General features: G+C 44.9%; 1 protein-coding gene across 1 annotated transcript in view; it reads left to right on the plus strand.

Moving 5' to 3' along the window:
* Positions 1-25207, plus strand: part of RYK (receptor like tyrosine kinase) — a 65826-nt gene that overhangs the window by 19529 nt on the left and 21090 nt on the right. Inside the window, exons 2-9 of the mRNA XM_029962651.1 lie at positions 15821-15942; positions 17462-17561; positions 17871-18005; positions 19781-19837; positions 20450-20594; positions 21536-21636; positions 22948-23073; positions 24423-24509. Of these exons, the coding sequence (XP_029818511.1) occupies positions 15821-15942; positions 17462-17561; positions 17871-18005; positions 19781-19837; positions 20450-20594; positions 21536-21636; positions 22948-23073; positions 24423-24509 (873 nt within the window). The remainder of the gene's footprint in view (positions 1-15820; positions 15943-17461; positions 17562-17870; positions 18006-19780; positions 19838-20449; positions 20595-21535; positions 21637-22947; positions 23074-24422; positions 24510-25207) is intronic.

Here is a 25207-nt window from a genome sequence, read left to right on the forward strand (position 1 = left end):
GCTGGAAGGGGATGGGAGGCTGTGGGGATGGTGGGGGTCAGCAGGAGGAGGGGAGGGTGACCGTGGGGTCCAGGAGGCAGTAGGGGTGTCTCTGGGGCTGTTGGGAGGGAGACAGGTCTGGGGGTGCAGGGGAGGATGGAGAGGACGGAGAGGGCTGTGAGCGGGGATGAAGGACCTGGGGCTCAGGAGAGGATGGGGAGCCACGGGCTGTGGTGGGGATGGGTGAATCCAGGGATCTGCGTGGGTACTGTAGGACTGGCTGTGAGCAGGGATGAAGGACCTGGGCTCAGGAGGATAGGGGGCTGTGGGACTGGGGTGGAGATGGTGGGGGTCAGCAGGATCGGGGGGTGGTTGTGGGGGTCCAGGAGGCATTGGTGGGAGTCAGCAGGATCGGAGGGTGGCTCAGGAGAGGATGGGAAGCTGTGAGACTGTGGTGGGAATGAGTGATTCCAGGGGTCTGCGTGGGTTTTGTAGGAGTGGGGGAGCAGGGGGCTGTGGGGAGAATGGAGGACTTGGGAACGAGTCTCTGCTGGTCAGGGCTTCACCATGGGGGTGAGGGGCTCCCTCGGTTGGAGTGACCCGGCTGGTGTCCCGTGGGAGCAGGGTAAACCCTGGGAGAGGTGAACTCAGTCTCGGGATTTAATTAGCCAGGCCAGTGACATGCAGAGGGCAGAGAGGAGACCTGGCAATAATTGGGTGCGTGTGTGAAAGGAATCTTAATTTCTAGGCAGGCTGACAATTGCTGCGCAAGGACTTGGAGGCAGTTCCTGAAGTCCCCCATCTGGCCCGCTGTGGAAGGCTTTTGCAGGAGTTCTGTGCTTGGAGAGTCTGACTTAAACAAAGATTTGTTTTCTGTAGGCTTTGACTTGCTTAGGCTCTTGTTTAGAGTTGGTGGCTGGAGTCTCAAAACAAATCTGTTGGTGTCCCCAGTGATTTGTTTTTCCCAAGTGCCCTGTATCGCTGCAGGCTGGAAAACTGGCAGTGCAAGACTTTATTTGCGTCAAATGGACAAAATAAAAATATCTCCAGTTAATTTGCACCCTGTGAGCATGTAGCTGACCCAAGTCAGGGGATCTGGGGAGTGAAGAGCGCTGTAAACACTTTTCCCTCACGGTGATCAGCATCCTGCTGTCGTCATTTTTACAGGACATGTGCTTTTTGCTGCCACATGCTCCTTTACAGATAGAGGGTGAAAATGTCAGGCTTTCTGGTTAGCTGGGATTCTGAACAGGTAGTTAATCTTGGAAGTAGTGACTAGTAAGGTTTGAGCTATCCCAAGCCCACTGCCTGAAATCTGTGTTGGCTGGATTTGCACAGGCTTCCTTGGCCCACTACAGTAATTATGCATCTTGAAGTAGCAGCTGAGCAGGGAATATCTGCTGTTATGATTTTTTAAGTGAAATTTCATCCTACAACCTCCCTTATGGGTGTCTGTTGTTAATGTGGCCGAAGGCACTTATTACTCGGCTGTCTGTGGCTGTTTTATGTCATTTTAAGTATCTGACACAAGTGATCTGTTTTGCTTCTGTGACCCCAGAGCTGGTTAAATTGGAGTCCAACGTGGAGATAAACTGGCACTTTTTTCAGTTAGTGGGGTTCAGATCACTAGAAGTCTCTTGCAAACTAAACTTCCAGGAACTAAATTGTGTTGTTGGCATGAGCAGATTTAAATTTACGGGTGTCCTTTACACTTGCTGTTGTAGGTGAGGTGTAGTTTAGTGAGGCATCTAGAACAGGCAGTCAAATCAGCAGTACCTTTATATATTCCTCTGGCAGAAGAAAATCCAGAGGAACAGACAGTTTTATTCCAGTTCCTCACACTTCAGAAAGCAAACCCAGCCATTCGATATGTTCCATTTTGTAGTATGTGACTGGGACTTACTACAATCAAGTTCATGGTGTAAGGGCTTGTAGTGATGTGCAGACTTGCAAAGAGCAGGGAGGGGGTTCAGCTTCTGGAACTTCCCCTGGAAAAGCTGTGGTTCAGCAGATGTTGGGGTAGTCAGTCATGGGGACAGGAAGATGTGAAGCGAAGTGTTAAGTTCAGTGAAGCTGTTAATAATAGAAACTGGATTCTTTCAGCTTTTGTCTCTAAACAAACTCTGTCTCTGCTACTGTCTTGCTGTGGCTGAACAGAAACTCTCAGGACTTTCTGAAGTGCTCATAAACCCAACTGTTACACGGAGTTACTGCAGTTACTGCAGCCTGTGGTGTGTTCATGCTTCTTAATATCATCCCTGTACCTCTTCAGGGACTTGCTGCAGATTATTTGTGGCTGCTGTTCTTTGTGGCGTGGAGGCAGGACAGATACTGTGATTTATGGTGAAAACTGCCTGCTCCTTTCCTGTGTGCTTAATGCCAGATTTCCACCATTGGGCTGTGGGATTCTGGCCATGTGTCTGCCTTAGGAGGAATTGTTTTGAAATCTTCAGAACTTTACATAGAAGAAAGCTGGAGGAAACTGGCTTGTCTTGTTGTGTGAGGTGGATTTTTGTTTTGAAACGCCGCGGAGTTCTCAGGGTCTGAAGGCAGGACTTGCTATATGGCAGGCAGATGGTGTCTCCGACAGAAATATCTCTTGCCCTTCCCATGGAAAATGTTCCCAGCCACCCAGACTATAAGCCTTTGAGGAAAAGAATCTGTGGTTTCCACACAGTTGAATGTGTCAGATTCCACTCACACCATGCAGGATTCAGCGATAGATGGGATAAAGGTAGAAGGAGAGAGGAGTTAGTTGAGGGGACTTGATTGACACAACTCCAGCATGGCAGCAGGAGCCAGAGGTGTCTGGGTGAGAGCAGGGATGGGGTACAGGCTCAGGGAGAGCTGGTGAGGAGGAAGAGAAGCACTGCTTGCTGGGGAGAGACACCCAGAGCACCACAACGTTTTTAGGGGTGTCAGTGAACTCTCTTGGCATTGTGATCTGTAGTTTTTTGGAGCTGGTTCATAGAGCTGAAATATTGTTACTCTTCTGGAGTGACTAACTGCAGGTGTGATAACACCACCTGATCCTGTCCCCTTTTCCAGTGGTTGCTCTGGGATGCTGAATACGCAGAGCCGATGGTGTGAAGTTAGTGATGAGTTATTCAGTAGAAAGTCTCTACTTGATTTAGTGACTTCCATTCCAATTTTCCCACGAAATCAGAATGTGATTTGCCTCATGTTGAAATGCTTCATTGTTCTGCTTTTCACAGGATCATGGGATGTAAAGGGCCATGTATCCCTGCTTTGCAGGCAGTGAGCTCAGGTTCAGAGATTAAGGTAGAAAATATCCATTACTGTTAGATAACTAACTTTCATAATTGAGGATTGGGTCTAGTCTGTTGCACACAGTGTTACTCGGCACTTAGAGCATTCCTGGTGTGTCCCTTACACCTTAACTGTGAGTTCCCAGCAGTTCTGCAGCTCAGCCTCACAGGAGACCTAAGGTTCTACCCTCTGATTACAAGGACCAGAATCAATAGCTGCCTGTGCAAACTTGGCTTAAACAGCTCTCCTGGCACTGCAGGCAGTTCTTTTGCAGCATTCATGGCAGGAACAAGGTGCTTAAGCAGCAGAGGACAATCCTTTCTGCCCTTGCAGTTTTTTTTTTTTTTTTTTTTTTTTTTTTTTTTTTTTTTTTGTAGACTGCATGGCTTTCAGCTGTGAACTTGGTCTTGTGGCTAGCCCTCCTTCTCATATGGCTCTGGGTCTTTTTGGAGCCAGGTCTGTCTGGTCTGAGTGTTAACTGAGACTTTAGTCCCAGGAGAGGAAAATACCACATTATCATGTAACTAAGGGTTATCATAATGGATATGTACCAGGGGGGCTAAGTTAGAATTGCAGGGGTCAGAAGTCCTACAATGTTTGCATTGAGTTTCCAAATTTACTATTCTCTGGCCTAGTTTCTTCTGAGTAATCACTGAATGCTGTCTGCTGTTGGTTTTATATTTGCACTTGCTTAATTGCAGAGTTAGATTAATTTGACACTGATGTGACTTTCATGTTCTAGAATTTCATTAGAAGCTGCTGTGCAGCTTACCAAAATGACTTGTCTGGGTGTAAGATGCAAAACTGATGCAAAAATCTATTACAGCAGTGGGTTGGTTGTGTTTTAAATTGTGCTGCTGACTCACAGGGTGGTTGAGGTTGGCAGGGACCTCCGGAGGTCATCTGGTCCCACTCCCTGCCCAAGCAGGGCCACCCAGAGCTGGTTGTCCAGCACCACATCCAGAAGCTTTTGGACATCTCTGAGTTTGGAGACTCCACCACCTCTGTGGGCAAGCTGTGCCAGTGCTTGGTCACCCTCAGTATATCAGTTTTTCCTGATGTTCACACAGACCCTCCTGTGTTTCAGTTTGTGCCCGTTGCCTCTGGTCCTGTCACTGGGCAGAGCCTGTCTCCATCCTCTTTGCACATACCTTCAGACACTTACTTATGTTGCTGAGATTCCCCCTGAGCCAGCTGTTCTCCAGGCTGAACAGCTCCAGCTTTCTCAGCCTCTCCTCATAGGAGAGGTGCTCCAGTCCCTTTAATACTCTACACCCTTCCCTGGATCTGCTCCTTTAATACTCTGCACCCTTCCCTGGATCTGCTCCAGTAACTCCATGACTCTTGTGTTGGGGAGCCCAGTGCTCCAGGTGTGACTGAGCAGAGCCCTGGGAAATTATAGGCCACATGCAATTTTGTATATTAGAAATGGAGTTTAAACATCATCTTATTGCAGCAGATGATCTTAATGAAAGATATCTTCGTCTCGTACTGTGAAAGAGCTTTCTTGATGGCACTGTTTTGGGGAGTTGGCCTCAGGAGTTCACATCAAAAGTGCTTTATGGTACTTGCACTGAGGCTATAGTGACTGGAAATCCTATTGTTCCTTCCTTGCCTGGTTGTTATAAAAGGGAGCAGAAAGTAGGTATTCCTTTTGATTCTTGAAAAGCTTCAGGGCCTTGTTAAAATCCTCCCTGTCTTGGGCATCATCACAACCTGGAGCACCGGCGAGCCAGCACTGTGCTCCGAGTGCCGCTGTTGTTAGCAGCACCCAGGATCATTTTCCATGGGACATAGGTAACTCACAGGAACTGGAAAAAATACAGCAAAGAGCCTCTGTGGTTGCAGGAAGGTGAAGGAGGTGTCCCCCAAGGAGCAGGTATTTGAGTACCCCCACGGTGTGGAAGCAAGTGTCTGTGTGGTACGTGACCTACAGCTCAGAATCTGTTTCTGCTCTGTGTGTTTTCTTAAATCTTCATTTTCTAGCTTTTGAGTGCTTGACTCTGAAGAACAGAAGGTTTTTGCATGCTGTATGGAAAAATAAGTGTCGTGTCGCTGTGGTCCACACGCCTGTCTTTGCAGGAGTACAAAAGCCTGCCTGGTAATGCTCTGTGGTACCATTCAAAAGGGACTTAAAATGGAGATTTATGTAGGTGCCCACCTGCATGGGAAGGGTATAAAACTTCTAATCCTGACAGTCACTGTGCACTGAAACAAAACTGACCTGCTGAAAGTATTCTGATCCATCCCAGTGAACTGAAGTGCTGTTTTTAGGGTGATGGGTCTTTTACCTCTCCCAGTAAAGCCCTTTGCCCTGATGGGTGTGCAGTAGCTGGTGTTTTGGGTGATGTGATCCAGCCTGCTCTGGAGCAGGGGTGCAGCAGCAGCAGGTCAGGACAAGTTCCCTGTGTAGTCGAGCAACCTGTGCTCATTCTGGAGCCTCTCCATGCTCCTGGGTGCCTGTCTGTCTGATTTACAGAGCACCACAGCTCATGGCTGTACTGAGGCTTACGAGAACAAGCTGCATTTGGGGTTCCTCGGCCCCTTTCCATTCTTTTACCTCCCTTTTAGTTTGCAAAGTTCAAATAACTTGTGGAGAGCTGTTTGAGATGTGTGCAGTCATCTGTACTTACTGCAGTATTTGTAATGCTTGCAGACCTGCAGAGGAATACACTTCTGGAAGCTTGAAATGGCCTGTGGAAGGCCATTGGGAGTGACTCTAGTGGAGGCAGCCCCTGGCCTGGGTTAGGATGGCTTTGAAATCATATTCTGTGTGATGCCATTAGGAGGGAAGTTCAGGAATTAAACTTCAGTCCTTGTGTGTGTTGATCTGCTCAGCATTGCTGAGATGGGGGGTTGATTTCTGAATCCTGCTTTAGCACACCAGCTGATGTGTTGGGATTTAAACTGCCAGAGGCTCCATGTGAATCCTGCCTGGAAAAGGCGATTTCCTTCTCCAGACTGGTGTTCGGAGAGGGATTGCAGGGGCAGCTCTGTCTGTGCTCAACCCTGGGAGGGAACAGCCATTTCAGCTCCCCAGAGGCCAAGGGCTGCCTAGTGATAAATGTTTGTGGCTCTTGGAACATTTGTGTGTCAGGGACTTGGAAGAAACCTGACCTCTGGGACTGAAGGCTGGACTGTTTTGTGTGGGGGGAAATTCCCAAAGCTGCATTCCTCACTGCCGTGACTTTACACCTGTGTTGGGTTTGGCAGCGTCCTATTTATCACTGGTGATTGTTTGGCCTCTTAGAATACTGCTCTCTTTCTCCCTCCAGTATGTGGACAGAATGGGAACAAGGGAGAGGAAATGGAGGCACTGCTCCCTGCATGCATGAGAAAAGCCAGCAAGAAGGGCTCAGGATACTGGGAGGAAGGCAGGGACCAAAACTGCTCCTAAACACCACCTGGGCAGAGGGAAATACAGGAGATAGGGATCACGTTCACAGGCATGAAAAATCCCAGGGTTGCGTTTTCCTGAGAGTGGGAGCTGTGGAGGCAGCTGTGCTCTACCCTTTGGGTACTTTAAAGGATGAAGCATCTGGGGAAGCCTTGTGTTTTTCTCCTCCCCTTCTGCTATTCAGAGCTGTGTTTGGATACTGGAAGAGCTGAATTAATGAGACAGATTCCAAATGTGTTGATTCACAGTTGTGCTGAGCTCCAGCGAAATGGCTTGATGACTAATTCCTACCTGACACTATCCAGACTGCAATATCAGGGAGGCTCCCACTTTCCTCACAGTGGGAGGGTGTTCAGTTGGGAGTTACTGCTCTGTACCTTGGTGTGCAGTGTTTGAGTGGCACTGAGCTCTCAGCTGGGAGAGCCGAGTACAGGGTGAATTTAACGAGTTGTGCCTGATGAATTGATTTTTTTCCCCCCCCCCTTTTTTCCCCCTGGAATGGCAGCAGCACCAGCAGCTCCCATGTAGGAATGAATGCTAACACTCTGTGCAAATGCCTCATAGGGGCACAAAGGGCGCCGTGGCAGAGGCTTCAAATGCATTATTCCTCTTCCATCGCCACCTTTGTCCTTCTTCCAAGCGGATAACTCACATATTTGCACTGGCTGCTCCAGAGCTCTGGGAGCAGAAGCAGCAGCATGAAACTAATGTGGTGCTTTAGAATTTCACTGCCACTTACTGGGTGTTGAATAGCTGTAATTAAATTAACCAGTGTATTGATTTCAGCACGCTGCTTGGGAAAGAGCAGAGCAGGAACACAGGCATGGGAGCTGCTGCTCCAGAGGCTTGGAAAGCTGCAGGATACGTCAGCAATGCCAGTGGAGCTGAGCAGGCTGATAAACTAAAGATGGTGATCCTCTCCAAGCTGTTTGGGCCTTAATGAAGTTGGTTGAAGGCCTTGCAGAGTAATTCCTATTAAAAGAAAAGCATGCTAAGCTCCGTGGGTGTAGAGGTGGCCACAAGAGCAAACAGACCTGGTTTGGTTTGTGTGGAGCTTGGTTTTGGGTTAAACAATCCGTGTCTCTGGGATGGAAGTGTTCAAAGCATGTCAGAAGAGGTAAGATTATCCCTTCAGCACAGAACTGGGAGCGTGAGTTCCAAGGCTGAGAAGTCTGAAGCACCGAGGGTGTATGTATTTTTTCTAATGCATTTTTAATTTATTTGTACTCCCTTGGGTCCTGGTTCCTGGAATAGCCCTGGCCCTTGGCAGGGACGCTGTTCTGAAGGTCTTACCTGCAGGGATAACTAAATCAGCATGTGGGAGCATTACTGTAACTAAATGAACTAAAATAAAATGGGACCACTTCTGTGGGTAGGTGACACTAAAATACCACAAACACACGTTATTCATGAGCCCAAATGAATCTGACAGACCTGTGTTAGGTAGTGGAGTTCTGGCTGGGAAGTTATAGCAGGTCCCTTCCAAAGCTTTGTGACACTACTGAGCATTTGGTGGGAAGTTCTTCTGTTTTGAGGTTTGTGCTGCAGTTCATGAGGATGGAACACTTTGGTTTTCTCTTCTCAGTGTTTGCTTTCATTCTGTCTCCAAAGGAGCATCAAACTTCACGTTCCAATAATGATGAGATTTGCCATTACTGCTGAGGTAAATTTTTATTTCATGAATACACCAGCTATTCTGTGTGCTAAGAATAAAGTTCTATTTTCTCATTAAAGTTGGATTTATTTTTTAATATTAAAGTTCCCTTCCAGTCTCCCCCAGCCCTGCACCTGGGCTGTTCCTATTCCACCTGTCCCATTTCCCTTTGCCCTCTGTAGGTCACTGCCACTAATTTTCCTCTGCCTTCAAGTATCTGTTTTGTGCATCTCTCCTGCCTCTTTCCTTTGGAATCAGCCCTTCAGGTAACTTGTGCACCATCCTGGCTATTTAATAGCAAAGTGGCTCCTGGTTTTGGTGGGTTTATTAGTTTTTGTGTTTTTTTTCCTTGAGATGGGCAAATTTCATTTAGAAAGATGTTCTCAGGACAGAGTTCACTTGTGTTCTGCTCTGAGGTGAGATAGGTGGTGTTGCTTTGGGTTTTTTTTTTCCCCCATTAAGGTGAGTGTCATCTTTTAACTATTTCCACAGTGGTCTTTATATCCCACCTATCAGAAAAATGAAGGTTTTATTCTGTAGATGAAGGAGAGAAGAACAAGCAGGCAGGTGGTTGAAATGTAGTTGTTGCTGCTGTTCAGAGATAAATAAAGGGTAAGCAGATGGGGTTTAGGAACAATAAATGTCTTCTTTTTAGAATGGATTGAGTTAAATATTGCTTTTACTTTGGCAAGTGACATCTCCTGAGGGAACTTCTTCTGTGGAGGGGAAGAAGTCCTCTTTGACTTTCCCACTTTCAGTGGGAAAAATCTCATTTGCCTGTGGTGTTGAACTTGCAAATTGTATTTAACAGCATCAATAAGGTGAATTGGGGAAGATCTGTCTGTGAAGATTCACAAGGACTTAATGAGGGCTCTCAGCTCAGAGTTTTTCTGTTGTTTGCTGGATGCTGGGAAGCTTCCTGCAAAGATTTCCTGCTGGGGACTCTTGGTTGCTTTTCAAGGATGCATTAGTTGCCTTGAAGTTCTGACAAGTATTTCCTCAAAAGGAAAGCCTTGCTCGTTTGTTTTGCACCTCCAGCTCAGGGAAAGTTAACTCTTCACAGGTAACAAATAACCAAAGTCCACATACCCTCTTGTTGCTGCTCTTTGGAGTCCTGGAGCTGGCAGAGCTGCGAGTGTTGCTGGGTTTGTGCTGATTATTTGTTTTTCAACTTGACACTGAACATCCTTTGACTGTCCCTGGCACCCGTGTTAGGGGAGTGAAAAGCTGTTTCTTCATCATCTTTGTGCTGCTGAAGGTTTAAACTTTTTTTTTTCCCTGTGATATTTTTCATCAGTCATCTTTTCCACAGGCTCCTGGCTGTAAGGTGTTTAAAAACAAGTATTTCAGCCCAAATTCCTGACCAGCAGCTATAACTGACAGGCCGTAGCTTTGTGGAAAACCTAAGTAAAAATTGCAAGTGGAAGGCTGTGATCTGTGAGTGGTTTTATTAAAGCAAAGTTCATTTTGTTGTTATGCACAAATAGGATGCATAAAGTTCTTTGTGTGTCTCTATATTCAGATGCTTAGTACTGCATTCCCAGTAGTTTATTGCTTTCTGAGCTAAATTGATCCGTGGGGATCAGTTTGCATTTGTTTTCCTCATTTTTTTTTTAACTCCCAGTTGTAGTTTCAGCTCTGCATAGGCTGATTGTTGAAGTGAATTAATTAAGCACATTCAAGCTAAGAAGGCTTGCTCTGGGAAAGTGTGCTCACTACCCCCCAAAAAAAAGAAGTTGCAGTAGTCAGGAGCTGATTTTTAATTCTTCAGCCACATTTCCTTGTCCTTAGGCTGTATTTTTCAGCGGACATTTGCAGAACCTGCTACAAAAAAAGGAAGACTTAGGCTTTAAAGTCAGTGTTTCAGACTTAGGGTGCACTTTAAGTGAAAGGAAAATGGAAGTAAAAAGAAGATGCCTTTCTTCAAGAAGGTAAATTGTCCAGTGGTGGGAGAATCCGGTGTGTTTATGGGGCAGGACTTGGGAAGTGGGGGGTGGTGGAGGGGTGTTGAAGCTTGAGGTTCCTACTCCTTCAACGTGGATGTTCATGCTGGAGTGGAAACTTCTGGTCTGGCCAGAGGACTAACCCAGAGGCCTGATTCTCTGGAGCACATAGTAGAACAAATAGAATATTTATGTGAATATAACAACTCATTGAACTGGGTAACTCTTCCCAATTAATTAGTTTCAGTGACTGTGAGTCAGGACCAGGAGTGGCTTCGCTCTGGGAGGGCTGGGGTGGTTTGATGTCACACTGCAGAGATTTCTCAGCTGCTGATGAAGAAACTCCTTCAAATTACAGACCAGAACATTAGGAAAACAGGCCCAAATTACAGACCAGAACATTAGGAAAACAGGCCCTAATTTCAGTCCTTTCTGTGCTGCGACAGATAATTATGTCAGCTCTTGTTGCCAGACTGCTCTTAATGAAATGCTGCTTTTTGCAATATTTTAACCCTAGTTTAACAGCAATCTCATCCAACTCTTGCATTGCACACTCATTTTTTAAATCTCCCAGTTCAGACAAAATGTGCCAGAATTATGTTATGATGATTTGAAGTGATTAAGTAATTAAGTGTAACCCCAGGTGACAGACTCCTAAACACTGTTGTGTTTAAGAAGAACACGTTATTACTAGTAGATGTTGCAGGACAGATTTACTTCATAAGAATAAAATCCAATTTTCCCATGCTGATAGAGGCAAGTTTCTTTTGTATATTGTGCTTGAAAAGAAAGAAAAAAAAAAGAGAGTTGAAGCCAGACTGCATTTGCACAAGGACATTTGAAAAGAAGTGTTTTGTTAGGCTGCTGGACTGACATGATTCAATTTTGTCGTGAACACAAGGGCTGCCCAGCATCTTTACCATCTGGGAATGAAACTTGGCCTCTCCCCTTCCTTTCTGAGCTTTTTCAGATCTTTTGTTATGTTAAACAGTGCAAAGAATGACAGACTTTCTCTGTGCTGCTTCTTAAATTTACCTTTTTGTTTGCCTTCAACTTTAATTTATTCTTCCAAAGCTGTGCCCGAGGTACAAAGATGGGGAAGTTCATAATGAGATTTAGGGACTGCCTGGGTGAAAGGGTGGTGGCTTTGCCTGGAAATCCAGGCAGTTAAACTCCCTGAGGAGTGTTCCCCCACTTGTTTGCTCTCCCTGCCTTTGGCTTGCTGAAGGCTGAACTAAGGAACGTTGCCAGGCAGGTGTCAGCGTGCAAGTGTGAAGGGAAAAGGCAAATGCAGAATTAAAGCAATTCTGAGTTAAACTTCAGCTGTCAGGGTGAGACTCAGATCCCACAGCCCATCGGTGAGCTCTGGCTCCCACTGCTGTTCTCTGCAGTGCCCTGTGTGATTCCTGACCTGTGTGGACCTTCCCAGTGCCTTCCCTTACAGCTGGGATGTGGTGCAGCTCCTCTGTCAGGAAGCACACCCCTGCCTGTGCCTGCCCAGAGCACAGGGAAGGGGCTGTTTGTCACTGGCAGGTTCAGCTGCGATTTTTTTGGTGTGATTTGTTGGCCTGACTGAGATAAATTATACAAAGTGCTTCAGGAATTCAGGATTGAGGTAGGGAGGCAGCAAGGGGATGAAAACTGATCTGGAAGCAGAACTATCCCATGGCGGATTGGAGGTAGGGAGATAGGAGCTTGGTTGTTGGGGAAGGACTCTGGTTCTTAGCTGTGCATGGACAGTGGAATTTTATCTGTAGTTCACTGATGGGAAAAGATGTGCTAGAGAGGAAATGTTTTCATTGTTGATAAACTTAAAAGGAAAAAATTATTGTTCAGTATTGAAACCTTGGTATTTCCCAGGTTTGTAACTGTTGGTTTCTGGGCTCTGAGAAAGCCTTTATCCAAATTCCTAGGGAAAAAAAAAATCCAGTGAGAAGCTATTGGGAGATACTGCCTGTGAGTTTAATCACAGAATCATGGAATGGTTTGGGGTGGATCTTAAATCTCACCCAGTCCCACCCCTGCCATGGGCAGGGACACCTTCCACTAGCCCAGGTTGCTCCAAGCCCCATCCAACCTGGCCTTGGACACTTCCAGGGATCCAGGGGCAGCCACAGCTTCTCTGTGCCAGGGCCTTTCCACCCTCCCAGGGAAGAATTTTTTCCCAATATCCCATCTAACCCTGCCCTCTGGCGGTGAGAAGCCATTCCCCCTTGTTCTATCACTGCATACCCTTCTCCAAAGTCCCACTCCAGCCCTCCTGTTAGGAACTTTAGGAAATTTGTGATCCACAGACACCAAAAACACAGAGGATTTGCTGGTAAAGTGTCCCTGTGTCCTTGGGTTGATTCTTCCATAGGCAGTTTCTGTAGCCCCCTGACACTGAGCCAGGCCATTTTCTGCTTTTTTTATGAATTAAGAGCAATTGTACAAAACCTCTGAAATTATTTTTCTATGCCAGTCTTAAAGCATAATTTTTTTGAGCCATAAAACACGATGTTGGTTCTCGTGTGGGTCTTACATGGTGCTGTTGAAATTCATATTATTAGTGTCACCTGTTAGTGTGGAGCTTTTTATGGCAGCACAGGCATTAAAACATTAGTGGGCTCCAGAATCAAATTACTCAGTGTTGTACCACCATTAGAGCTTAAAGGTTTGATTGGTTTTCTGTAGGGTAATTTGGTTTTGGACCCCTTTAGATGATATTGCCCCTCAAGATATTTCTGCTTGACAGCTTCAGTTAGGGTTGCTTTTTATATTGCTTTTATAAAGGCAGGTCTTTACCACAGGCAGTTTTATTGCCATAAACCCATTTCATTTCTATGACCAGTTTCTCTACAAGGTTTATATTAAATCAAGGATTATCACCCTGAAATTCTGCAATGTTTTTGTGAACCTGTGGTTTCTGGGGGGACCATTTATCAGCAGATGAGGTTTTCTTTATTCCAGATCAGCTTCCTTGCTCTGGTTTCATTGTTTCACCTGCTAATCCTTTTGCCCTCGTATTTTGTTTTAAATAACTTGTACTTATTTGGGTTGATTTGAATACTTTGTTTAGTAGGTTTATGCCCATAAAACTTCCTATCTTGATTGGAATAGCAAGTGTCTGATAGCTGTGAGCTCTTCTCCACACTCCTTCCACGTTTGCTAAATCTGAGGTGGATTTCATGTCCAAACACGTAAAAATTATCTGAGCAAGGATTTTGGAAGTCTGCTGTTGCTTTTATGTGTTTTTCAAAGTTTTATTTTGTTTCAAGGGGGAGGGTGTGGTTCCCCCTCCTCCCTGTCGTATGGTGGATATGCTTTTGCATTTCCCATTTGTTGCTGAGTGGGGATATGGACCAAGTGGACAAGAAATACTGAACTTTTTTCTGTGTACTGTCTCAGGCTGTTTACATTCAGCGCCTGTGGCATCACCTGCAGCCTTTTCTGTTCAATACCTTGTGTGAGAGCATTCCTCCCTGGGATTACTCCATTCTCTTGACTCCTTCCCCAGTCTCTGGGGTTCTCCCCCTCACCACCCCCAGTACCTGTGATTGTATACTCTGGGGTTTTGCTTAAATTTTGGGACACTGCTGAGCCAGGAGGGAGTAAAAGTGTTTAACAGCAACAAGGATGTAGAAGAATATCTTGGCTGCATATCTGTACCCTGGGGAAACAAGGTGGATTAAATCAAGATTGGAATAAGAGGATATGTCCCTTTGCACTGATCTGTGCCCAGTTTTTGCACTAAACAGGAGGAATTCTTTCTCTCAAGCTGATGCTCCCTTTCTTCAAATGCAGCTTGTCTACACAGTTCAGTGGTTAGTTTTGATTTATTTTCCCTTAATTTCTTAAAAAACCCAGACTTTTGTGATTCCCTGGATTCTTGGAATACTTCAGGATACCTTAAATGCTATTTTCTCAAAGTCAAAGCCCCTTCAATATTCTTGGCTTTCTAGCCATACTAAAAATAATTAATGGAGTCATAGAATGTTTTGGGTTGAAAAAAGCTCATCCAGTTCCACCCCCTGCCATGGGCAGGGACACCTTCCACTAGCCCAGGTTGCTCCAAGCCCCATCCAACCTGGCCTTGGACACTTCCAGGGATGGGGCAGCCACAACTTCTCTGGGCAACCTGTGCCAGGGCCTCCCCACCCTCCCAGGGAAGAATTTCTTCCCATCATTAAACCATTCCCCCTTGTCCCATCACTGTCTCTGTGTAAAAAGTCTCTCTCCCTGGTTTTTATAAGCCCCCTTTAGGTACTGGAAGGCCACAGTGAGGTCATCCCAGAATCCATTATTTACATTCCCATTTGTACTGTGGCTGTTTGATTTGAACTCTGTTCCCTCTGTGTGGAATATTCTGTGTCTCATTTGCCCAGTTGTTCTCTTGGCATGTCCATACATTGCTGAGCCTGGATAGCATTTGATTGGGAGCACAGGAGGAAGAGCTGTGTGAGACAAGGCAAAATGGTACTGATTACAAATCCAGTGTGGTTTTTCCTGAGGATATGGAACTGGGATTAATTTTATCTCTGCAGGGAAGTATTGCTTACTCTGCCATTAATTGCTAGTGACACCCAGGGCAAGCTGCAGGGTCCTGCCCTGTGTTCAGGGTGACCTTGGAACGTGTGGCCCAGAAAATAAGGGCAGCTGCAGGAGTTTTAGTTTGAGACTGTGTGTTTTATTTAGGGAAATGCACCTTAGTCCTCTGTAATTAATCGTTTTGTGGGTCTTTCAGTTCTCCAGGTGTATAAAAATGTTTGGAGAGCATAGGTTAGCTATAAAATATTAGTGTTGCTGGGTGAACAAATGTCTCCTTTCACTGCATGTGAGGGAGAGTGACTTTGTACACGAGCAGGCAGTGATAGGACAAGGGGGAATGGTTTTAAACTATAAAAGAGGAGAGATTTACATAAATACATCCCCGGGAGGGTGGGGAGGCCCTGGCACAGATTGCCCAGAGCATCTGTGGCTGCCCCATCCCTGGAAGTGTCCAAGGCCAGGTTGGACAGGGCTTGGAGCAAGCTGGGCTGGTGGAAGGTGTCCCTGCCCATGCAGGAGGTGGCACTGGATGAGCTTTAAGGTTCCTTCCAACCCAAACCATTCTGTGTTTCTGTAGTCTCATTACCTTGACACTAATTCCATAGTGCTTACGTGCTTTGGGCTTAAGAAATGAACTATTCCAGGAGGAATTACCTGTGATTGTCCAGCTGACAATCCAAGGCAGTTTGGTTTGAGTGAACACAGTTGTAAATAAGAGCAAAACCAGAACCTTGATTCCCAGGAGCAGACAGGGGTATGTTCGGGAGAGCCTGTAATGACTCTCTTGGAAGATTGTGTGAAAAGTCTTTGTTTCCTTCCATTCCAGTTTTTACCTGTGTCTGAGCCTGTGGCACTTCTCTGAAACTGGTGCTTTGTGGGATTTTGAAGTGCTCTGTCAGTGCTGCACAACATTGGCCTCCAAACTTGCCGTGGAATTTAGGGACTTGAGGAAGTATCCGCTAAAAATTCAGATACAAGTGGAGCTGGTGATCCTGAGAGTTGTGTTTGGTCCTGTTCTTCCCTGTCTCACTCTTCCCTTTCTCCTTGCAGGTCTCGATGCAGAGCTGTCCTACGTGAGGAATGATGTGATTAATCACTACGCCTTGTCCTTCAACCTCTTAATTCCCAGTGAGACCAACAATCTCCACTTCACCTGGCATGCTAAATCCAAGGTGAGCAGTAACTTCTGGGTTTGGGTGCTTGAGACATGAGCTGTGCTGCCTAGTGAATATTATCATTAGTGTTATTAGTTCTTTTATCACATAATGGCTCTTTTCTTTGCAAAAATTAGCATGTGCTAGGTGCAAAATACTTATTTATATGACTGCAGGCAGCAAGTTAAGATGATATGTATCCAAGCTGTTCCTTTCTTACTTTAGAAAGGTTAAGCACTTATTTTAAAGTATTTTATGCTGTTTGCTCCTGGCAAGGTCCATGGATGTACACAAGCTGTGGAATCTCTTCTGTTGGTGCACTGGACACGCAGAAGGGGCAGTCATGAACTGAAGCCTCTGGAAATGATATGTACAGCAATTGTTGGAGAGATTTCTAGAAACATATGCCTGGAGACAAGGAGAACCTATAAAAACAGCATCTAGTATGTTATTACTGAACCCTGATTAAATGGAAAGGGGTTTTATTTCACTTAATCACTGTGGCTGGAGCGTGCAGCAGCAGCTGTCAGAAACGTTGCCTGTGCTCTTTCCAGTTCCTTAACAATTTATATTTTCATATATTAAATGATCTGTTTAGTCTCTGCCAGATGTTCATTCTGGGCTGTTGTTTTTTTTTTCTTTTTTAAATTGAGTGATGGTTGTTCTTCTGTCCTTAGGAAGGAAATGCTGCAGTAGGAGCAGTAACATGAGTTTCCTTGTTAGAGCTGCAGCCATGGGCCACCTGCATCCCTGTCCCTGCCCTGAGCTTCCTTGGGCCTGGCTGGGAATTCTGAGGAGGAATTTTTGAGCTTGTGATTGCACCTTCCCTTCTGACTTGGTGGGGTGGGTGCAGGGCAGTTTGTAGGAGCTCAGAAACTGGGTAGTGTCTCCACACTTGGCATCTTGACTGGAAAATAAATTGATAACAGAAATGAACCGTATTATGTTTTAGAAAGGAGGGAAAAAAATAAACTGTTGGGCCAAACAAAGTCAAACAAATTCATTCAACTGACTGTGAAGGGTTGGGATTAATTTCCAGCAGGATCTTAGGACTTACAGTAGGCCTGTAGGGTTTTTTTTGAATGAATGTTTGCTGAATCAGCTTCTTAAGTAGAAACAAAATCCTGACTATAGTTGAGTAAATTGTTTCTAAGCAATTTTGTTTGTAAAACTGACTAGAAGAGGGGGAATTTTTTGAATTCCTATGGCTGACTTTTGAAGAAGTAAGTTTAAAAGTACTGACAGGTGAGGTTTGTGGGGGATTTTTTTTTTATTACACCACTCTGAATTCTGCCTCAAATTTTAAAGAACGATTTCTGTTTTGGCTTTCTTAATTTAAACTATCACAAATACCTGATGTTTAAATATCACATAAGAAACTCGGAATGTGGTCACTTAAAATCACCAGAACTCTTTGAAAACAATGTATATAGGTTTTTTTTTCTTTTCAAGAAGAATTGTGAAAAGGTATGTAGCATTTCTTTTTACTACTGCAGAGATTTCTGATGTGTTTTCTCTCTCCCAACTCTTGTTACAGGTTGAGTATAAACTGGGATTTCAGGTCCATGATCCCGTGGCCATGGCTCTGCCCCAGGCCAACATTTCTCTACAGGGAGAAGTTCCTCGCACCCTCTCAGGTAAAATTCCCACCCCCCAACCAGCTAATGGGGGAATAATGGTCACTTACTCCCAAATACAGTTTTAGTAACCTGTGAACATTTAATATAAGTGACATAAATGAATTTAAAATCTATGTCCTTTAATGCTCTGATATTTGTCTGAAGTGATGAGGCGTGAAGGCTAAAATAACATTTCTTAATATCGAGTTATTTGACAGTGTGCATTATAAACATCATTTATAAAGACCCTTATCATGGAAAGTTGTTCCATCACAATGTCTGAGAAGTGCTCAAACTTACCTGCAATCCCTTTTGTTGTGTTCACAGTGTTTTGTGTGGAACTCTCCTGCACTGGCAGACTCGACTCCGATGTCACAATATTAATGCAGCTCAACTTAACAATGAATTCCTCAAAAAACATCACAATTTTAAATTTCAAAAGAAGGAAAATGTGCTACAAAAGTAAGAGACTAAGTTTCAAATCTTGAAAAGTTCTTACTGTTAAAGTGTGATAGGAAAAGGGAGTGGGATGGTGTGTGATCCAGGACAGGAGTAACAGAGTGAGTGTTGGAGAGGATTGGAAGAAAGCAGGTCAAATTTTGTCTTTCAGAGATCAGTGGGGACTTGTGGTAAAAGCAGAAGCTGGTGAATGAATAACTTTCCCCAAGAGTTTTGCTGTATTGATTGACCTTTATTTTTTACATATATATCAGAAAGCATTTTCTCTGTGCTTGGAAGGAAAAAAGGTGTTTCTCAAAACTGCAACACTCTGAGAATTCAAATTGTTCTAAGAATTACCAAGCAAATCTACTTAGTTCATAACTTATGATAAGATTAGCTATTTAGTGAATATAAGGAGGTGTTAGTCTGTCAGACATGGAGCACAAAATGATCTTGGGATGTAATCCAGACTCTGGAAATCCCAGATTGACTCTTTGGTGTTTCCACTTGGGAATCTGCAAGCATAATTTATACTTGGATTGTTGCTGCTTCCTAGAATTTTCAGAGTATTTCGTAGTATTTTGATAGGCATCAGAAGACAATTGTTTAGGAGGATCCCAAGAGCTGTGCCCTCCTTAGGAGTGGTTGTGGTGTCCTGTTCCCAGCGTTTGGGGGTGGCCAGCTCTCTCTTTCCATGCTCCTCCTGACTCTGATCACGTGGAGCCTTTGAGGACAGGACAGCAGTTGGCATTCCAGAGGGACATTTGTCACTTTTCTGGAGTGGGATGCCCAGGGATGAACTTGGGGAAGGTGTGGGTGGAAGAGCTGGTGTGGCTTTGTAGCACATAATGTTGGGGTACTCCTGTTCCTTGCATTGATGCTACAGGAAGATCATTCTTAATTATAATAATTAATTACAATAATAAATATAATAATAATAATTATAATAATTAAAGTGCATCTCTAGTAAAAATGGAGGTCTGGCTGATAATATTGACATTTTTACCTTTATGTTATGTTTTCCTGGGTATTTTTTTAACTATTCTAAGTGAGGGAAGTCAGCCCTGCTGACCCATTCACAGCTATGGATGTGTGGCAGAGGTTTCCAAAGGCACCACACGGTTTTCTGGGGCTGTGAGACAAATCCACTTCCTAAATCATGCAGAAATGATTCTTATAAAGATCACATTTCTGCAGGTTCATCAAACCATCAATGACTTTGTGTGTTGGTTGGTGTAGATCACCCAGGGATTTCTGACTTAATTTAGTGCCTAAGTTAGAAATACAAAGGAACTTGCTACTGGTTTTGCTCAGGGCATTCCTGATAGTTCCTCCTCAAGTTTAAAAAGGGAATAAAAAAAGAGGAGAAAAACTCTCTGATTTTTCCCTGCCCTGGATTACTGTTTCACAAGGTGAACAGGCTGAACTGGGATGGGAAGGGGCTGGGCTGGATTGGATACAACTGGAAGCAGGAAAGGGGATGTGCAAGTTGGATTCCCTCCATGCAAATCCTCAGGGAGGTTCACCTGAAGGCATCTCCACAGCCTGCATTCCCTGGGTTTGCACTGCTCCCCTTGGAAACCAGGCTCACAATAAGCCTAATGAAGATTTGTTCCCTTTGTAAAGGACCACAGCACATGTTTTGTGCCTTTAGCTACATATTTCTGAGTGTTTCAATAGGCATCATGTCTCTCATCCCTCAGTCTGGTTTTCCCTGAAGGAGGCAATTGGCTTCCTGTGAAGGGCTGCAGTAATAAAAGTACACCAAACTGAATGGTTTTGTCTCATCTCTTTAGAGCTTGAACCAGAAGTCAAATCTCCAACAGCTGATAAAAACAGCAGCAAGGCTCTCTGTAAGTAATCCTGAACATACAGCTTTGGGTGTGAAAACTGGAAAACTTGGGATGCTCTTTGCTGCCACAGCTTTCCCTGTTAAAACACTTTCCAAATAGTCTGTACTGTACCCAGTATTTTGGGGGGGTGTGTTTGATAATTAATTTTATTAATTAATTATATTAACTAGTGAAGGGGGTAAAAACCCCTATTTCAAGTCTCCTTACAACTCTCGTGTCCCATCTTAGGGGCTCTGGTTTCCCTACATGGCTGATCTGTTTTCTTTAGGACTTTAGGACCTGTCTGGTTTGCTGTTCTGACCTGTCACTGTTGAGTGAATGGGACGAGATAGTTTCTTTTACTCACTCCTGCCTGGAAGTACCATCAGCTGACTGTGCTCAGCCTCCAGAGTGCCCAAAATGTCATTTTTTGGCCCAAATGCTCTTGGAAGGCAGTGGAGTGCATTGCTGCTGTCTCTTCCAGGGCAGTTGTTCTCCAGGATACCTGATCCCTCCCTGCCTCCAGCCCTTCTGCTCACGTTGATGTAACAAACTAACAAATTGTAATTTCTTGTGGGATTTGTTTGTTTTTTTTCTCTTTGAGTTTGGTGACTTTGTACCTCCCTGTTTCAGTTGATCCTGTAAACGCAGCTCCCACCACTTCCACCCGGGTGTTCTACATCAGTGTGGGCGTGTGCTGTGCTGTGATATTCCTGGTGGCAATAATCCTGGCTGTCCTGCACCTCCACAGCATGAAAAGGATCGAGTTGGATGACAGGTGTGTATTCCAGATTTGCTCAGATTTGTGGGAGTTTGGTCTCAAAACGAAATCCGTGGGATTTCTGCTCTCCATGTCAAGCTGTAGCAGGTATTACCTGTGTAGGGTTGTGGTAAGTGCTGTGCTGCAGAAAGGCAGCTTTTGCAGGTGCCCTGCTGTTTATGGGGTGGGAGGGTTGTGGCTGCTCAGTTTTTGTCAGAGTAGTTGTGTGGGTGGAGTGGGGAAATTCAGACAGAATCAGATTTACAGGGGTTGTCAGGATTGACAGAAAAATTGGTAGATACTTGGGCAGACGGAAAAGGCAGGCTGAGAGAGCTGGGGGTGTTCAGCCTGGAGAGGAGAAGGGTCTGCAAAGACCTTTTAGCCCCTTCCAGTGCCTGAGAAGGCTCTAAGAGAGCTGGAGGGGGAATTTGAACAAGGGCCTGGAGGGACAAGAGAAGAGGGAGTAGCTTCCCACTGCCAGAGGGCAGGGTTAGATGGGGTATTGGGATGGAACTGTTGGCTGGGAGGGTGGTGAGGCCCCGATACAGGTTGCCCAGAGAAGCTGTGGCTGCCCCTGGATCCCTGGAAGTGTCCAAGGCCAGGTTGGACGGGGCTTGGAGCAATCTGGGCTAGTGGAAGGGTGGAATGAGATGAGCTTTAAGATCCTTTCCAACTCAACCAATTCTGGGATCCAGGAGGCTATGGAAACATTTGTTTTTTACTGACATCTACAGGAGACTGAATTTCAGTTTTCTCTATTTTTATGGATTTTCCGGTATTCCCTTTGCTCTTAGGGTGAGTTCCCTGAAACACAATTTAATGTGTGAGCGACTTCAAAAACTCTGCTCTTTCCAAACCTTGCCTGGAAAATCTCCTGGTTTAACGCCACTGAGTTAACTTTGAATGCGTTCCAGTGGCGAGCAGTGATGTTTTAACTGTCCATCTTTGTTTTAAACCAGCATCAGTGACAGCAGCAGCTCCCAAGGCCTGTCCCAGCCCTCCACACAGACGACGCAGTACCTGCGAGCTGACACCCCCAACAACGCCACGCCAGTAACCAGTAAGTGTTAATCTAAGGACAGACTTATCCAGCCATGCCACAGTCAGGAGGGAGCTCTGGGGCTCAGGAGTGATCCCATCTCCATGTGTTTCTGATGGTTGTGTTATTCTTTTCATCTCTTTTTGCTTCCAGCTTTACTTGAAATGATATGAAGTAGCTAAAAAGAGCAGTGAATGAAAAGGAAGGGTGGCAATGGTTTGCATTCTCTGTGGTTGACTGGTCTGGTAACTGATATCATGGAATCTCTTGAGCTGGAAGGGACCCACAAGGATCATCCAGTCCAGCTCCTGGCCCTGCCCAGGACACCCCAACAATCCCACCCTGTCCCTGAGAGCGCTGTCCAAACCCTCCTGGAGCTCTGGCAGCCTTGGGGCTGTGCCCACTGCCCTGGGGAGCCTGGTCAGTGCCCAACCACCCTCTGGGGAAGAACCTTTGCCTGAGATCCAACCTGACCCTGCCCTGGCACAGCTCCAGCCATTCCCTGGGGTCTTGTCACTGGTCACAGAGGGCAGAGATCCCACGTGCAGCACGAGGGAAAGGCTCCTGGTCACTCCAGTGAGGCTGAACAGCCAAGGAACTGCACTCCAGGTGTGTCCCTGCACTGTCCGGCTTCCCTCCAGCTGGAACAGTCCCTTCCCTGGAGCAATGCTGCGTGGGATAGCCCTCCACTAGACAATAATTTGAGGAGCAAAAATTCCACAGATAATAAATATATAAATATATAACACAGATAATAAATAAATAAATACGGAATTAACACACAACCCAGCTGATCATTGCACAGTTGCGTTAATTGGGTTTTCAGTAACATTTAAATTTTTAAGAAAATATTACCAGAGTAATTCTCAAGATTTCTCTAATGATTCATAAACTTGTGCAAAAGTACTCTGTCCTTTCTGACTCTGCTGGTGTCTCCAGATGTGTGGAAGTGCCAGCAGAGGGCACTGGTAGTTTGGTTATGTCCTGCTGGGGTCAGGCGTCTTCCCTCTTCATTTCCTCCTTGTCAGGGCACTGCAGGGAGGTGTTAGTCACCTTTCCTTGGGGTTAATAAAGAGGCACTTTATTATTATGTATTATTGTTATCTCGTGACACTGCAGGGAATCCTTGTGTGATTTCTTTCCCTGCTGATGATTCTTCACACAGCATCTTGTGTTTTTTATTGCTCAATCCTCTTTTTAAGATGAATACACAATGTTTTTAGGGCCGTGCTGGTCTGTACCTGTAGGTGGTGCTGAGGTGAAGCCGTGTGCTTGTGTATTTTCATTCCAAGGGTATTTATGTTGGATTGTTTGGCTCTGCTGGCTCCTCAGGTTATCCTACGTTACGGATAGAGAAGAATGATCTCAAAAGTGTCACTCTCATGGAGGCCAAAGCTAAAGTGAAGGACATAGCCATCTCCAGGGAGAGGATAACCCTCAAAGACGTGCTCCAGGAAGGTATTTACAGCACTCAGACACTTTATTCCTGCCCCACGATGCCGATATATAAATACACAGATATTGATATATAAATATACACAGATTTTTATTGCTGGATTTTTCTGAGGTTATTAATGGGTGACATTTCTGATCTTTATATAACTTTGGTGGAAGAGAGGAACGATGAGTGATGTTTGCACTTGGGGTGTGGGGAAAGCAGTTTCCAGAATTCATTAGAATGGGGGAGCAACTAAAAGGAAATCATTGGGCTTGTCTGTCTTACCAGTCTGGCCCCTTAAATAAAGGAAGGTGTTAGATGGCTGAGGAGTGAGGGAATCATTTGGGGCTGTAAGTGGCCAGGTAACTAATTTTTGAGAATTCCTGCTCTTAACAACAAAAAAAATCAAAGTGAAAACAACCCAAAGACCAGAAAAACTTCAGTTGTCCAAACTCAGTGTCTCAACTTGATAACCTTTGATCTGGAAATCTAATCAGCAGATGCCACATTTACAGCCCTGATATCAAAAATTCAGAAATTACCAGGTTCTTTTCATAGAATATCCTGAGTTGAAAGGCACCCACAAGGATTCTGGAGTCCAACCCCTGATTGTTCATTTTGGAACTGTTCCTGCACAGTGTTGATTGATTCTCGTTGATACCAAATTTGGGAAATAAGCTTGTTTAGGGTTTTTTACCATTAATGTCTGAGTCTGTGTTCCCTGAGCAATCGAACTTCCCAGAGCTGGAGATCTGAGGTGATCATCCTTTGGAGGCAGGACTGCTGAATGCTCTGTGTTAGTCTGAGCAGCAGTGGGAGGACCTTTGCTCCCGTTTGCCGTGTGCCTCTGAAGGTCTGGGGGCACAGCTCTGTGCTCAGCTCCAGTGTGAGCTCTGCAAAACCTTCCTTGCTCGTGCCTTCCTTGGAATGTGCCTTGTTTTCCCCTGTGCTCTGCCTGTAGCTGGGGTGTTGGGAGTCATCCATGACTAGAATTGACTCAGTGCCCCAGCAGCACTTCAGATGTTTGGTGACAGAGCTGGATGAGTCTTAAAGGATTGCAGTATTGATACTTAATTTGAGTGGATTCTGCTGCTGTCATTAGTTCACTCTCATACTTGTCCCCCTAAATTCTTAGTTATCTAAAACCTTCAGGATTTACTGCCTGTAGTTGTGAATCCACCTCATGCTGGAGAACTGGTTGGGTTCTATATTGGTGATTTTATGGGATTTATAGACACTTTAATTGCCATTGCTCCTCACTTTCTGCTGTGGCTGATACATCCTAAAGTAGTGTTTTCTTAATAGATACTCTCTTAATGTTATCAGTGTGTTTTACCCACTTAATACTAATTGTATGTTCTCTTTCCAGGCACCTTTGGGCGCATTTTCCATGGAATTCTAATAGAAGAGAAAGACCCCAGTAAAGAGAAGCAAGTTTTTGTCAAAACTGTTAAAGGTATGTTTGCAAAAGGATTGGGTTTGTGTGCAGGTGTTTGAGTTGTGGTGCAGACTGAGGGTACCAAACCTGGCTCTAAGAACAACTCTCCCTCCCCAAAATATGCAAATGGTTACTGCTTAAAAAGCAAAAGCAGTTTGGATGCTGCCTTCAACCAGAGAGAACAGCAATCTTATATGGAAGAAAAATGCATATATTCTCTACCACTGCCTTCAGCTATTTTCCCTGGAATACTTTCACTTATTATTGTTCTAAGTAAAAGTCAGATTGGTTTTTTTCCCAAGCATGTCACTGCTCTTTCCATCCACAGCCTTATTGCCTGCAAATTGCTGAAAACCACCTAAAATACATCTTGAAAATCTTCTATAAATGTGTGAATGTGCACAAGGCAGGGCATGGGCTCTGCCTTCCTTAAGCTTTGCTGGTGAAGTGTGAGAATTAGCATTCAGAACTGAACTGATACAAATAGAGCATCTGTGTCCAAGAAATATTTTGTTGGGGGAATTGAAATGGTGACAGGTAGACTTAAGAAACAAGGTAGGTAGAGATGAAAACCATATTATATATATCCTGTGTATATATTACATATATCCTACATATATCCCTACATTACATGTATCTACATACATCCCATCCTCTGCACTCATCATTGTAGGAGTCTTCTGGTAGCTGAATTCCCAGTGCAGTGGTTGTTTCAC

This window comes from Manacus vitellinus, unplaced genomic scaffold (assembly GCF_001715985.3).
Source record: "Manacus vitellinus isolate BGI_N305 unplaced genomic scaffold, ASM171598v3 scaffold_49_pilon, whole genome shotgun sequence".
In the NCBI taxonomy this organism is placed as follows: domain Eukaryota; kingdom Metazoa; phylum Chordata; class Aves; order Passeriformes; family Pipridae; genus Manacus; species Manacus vitellinus.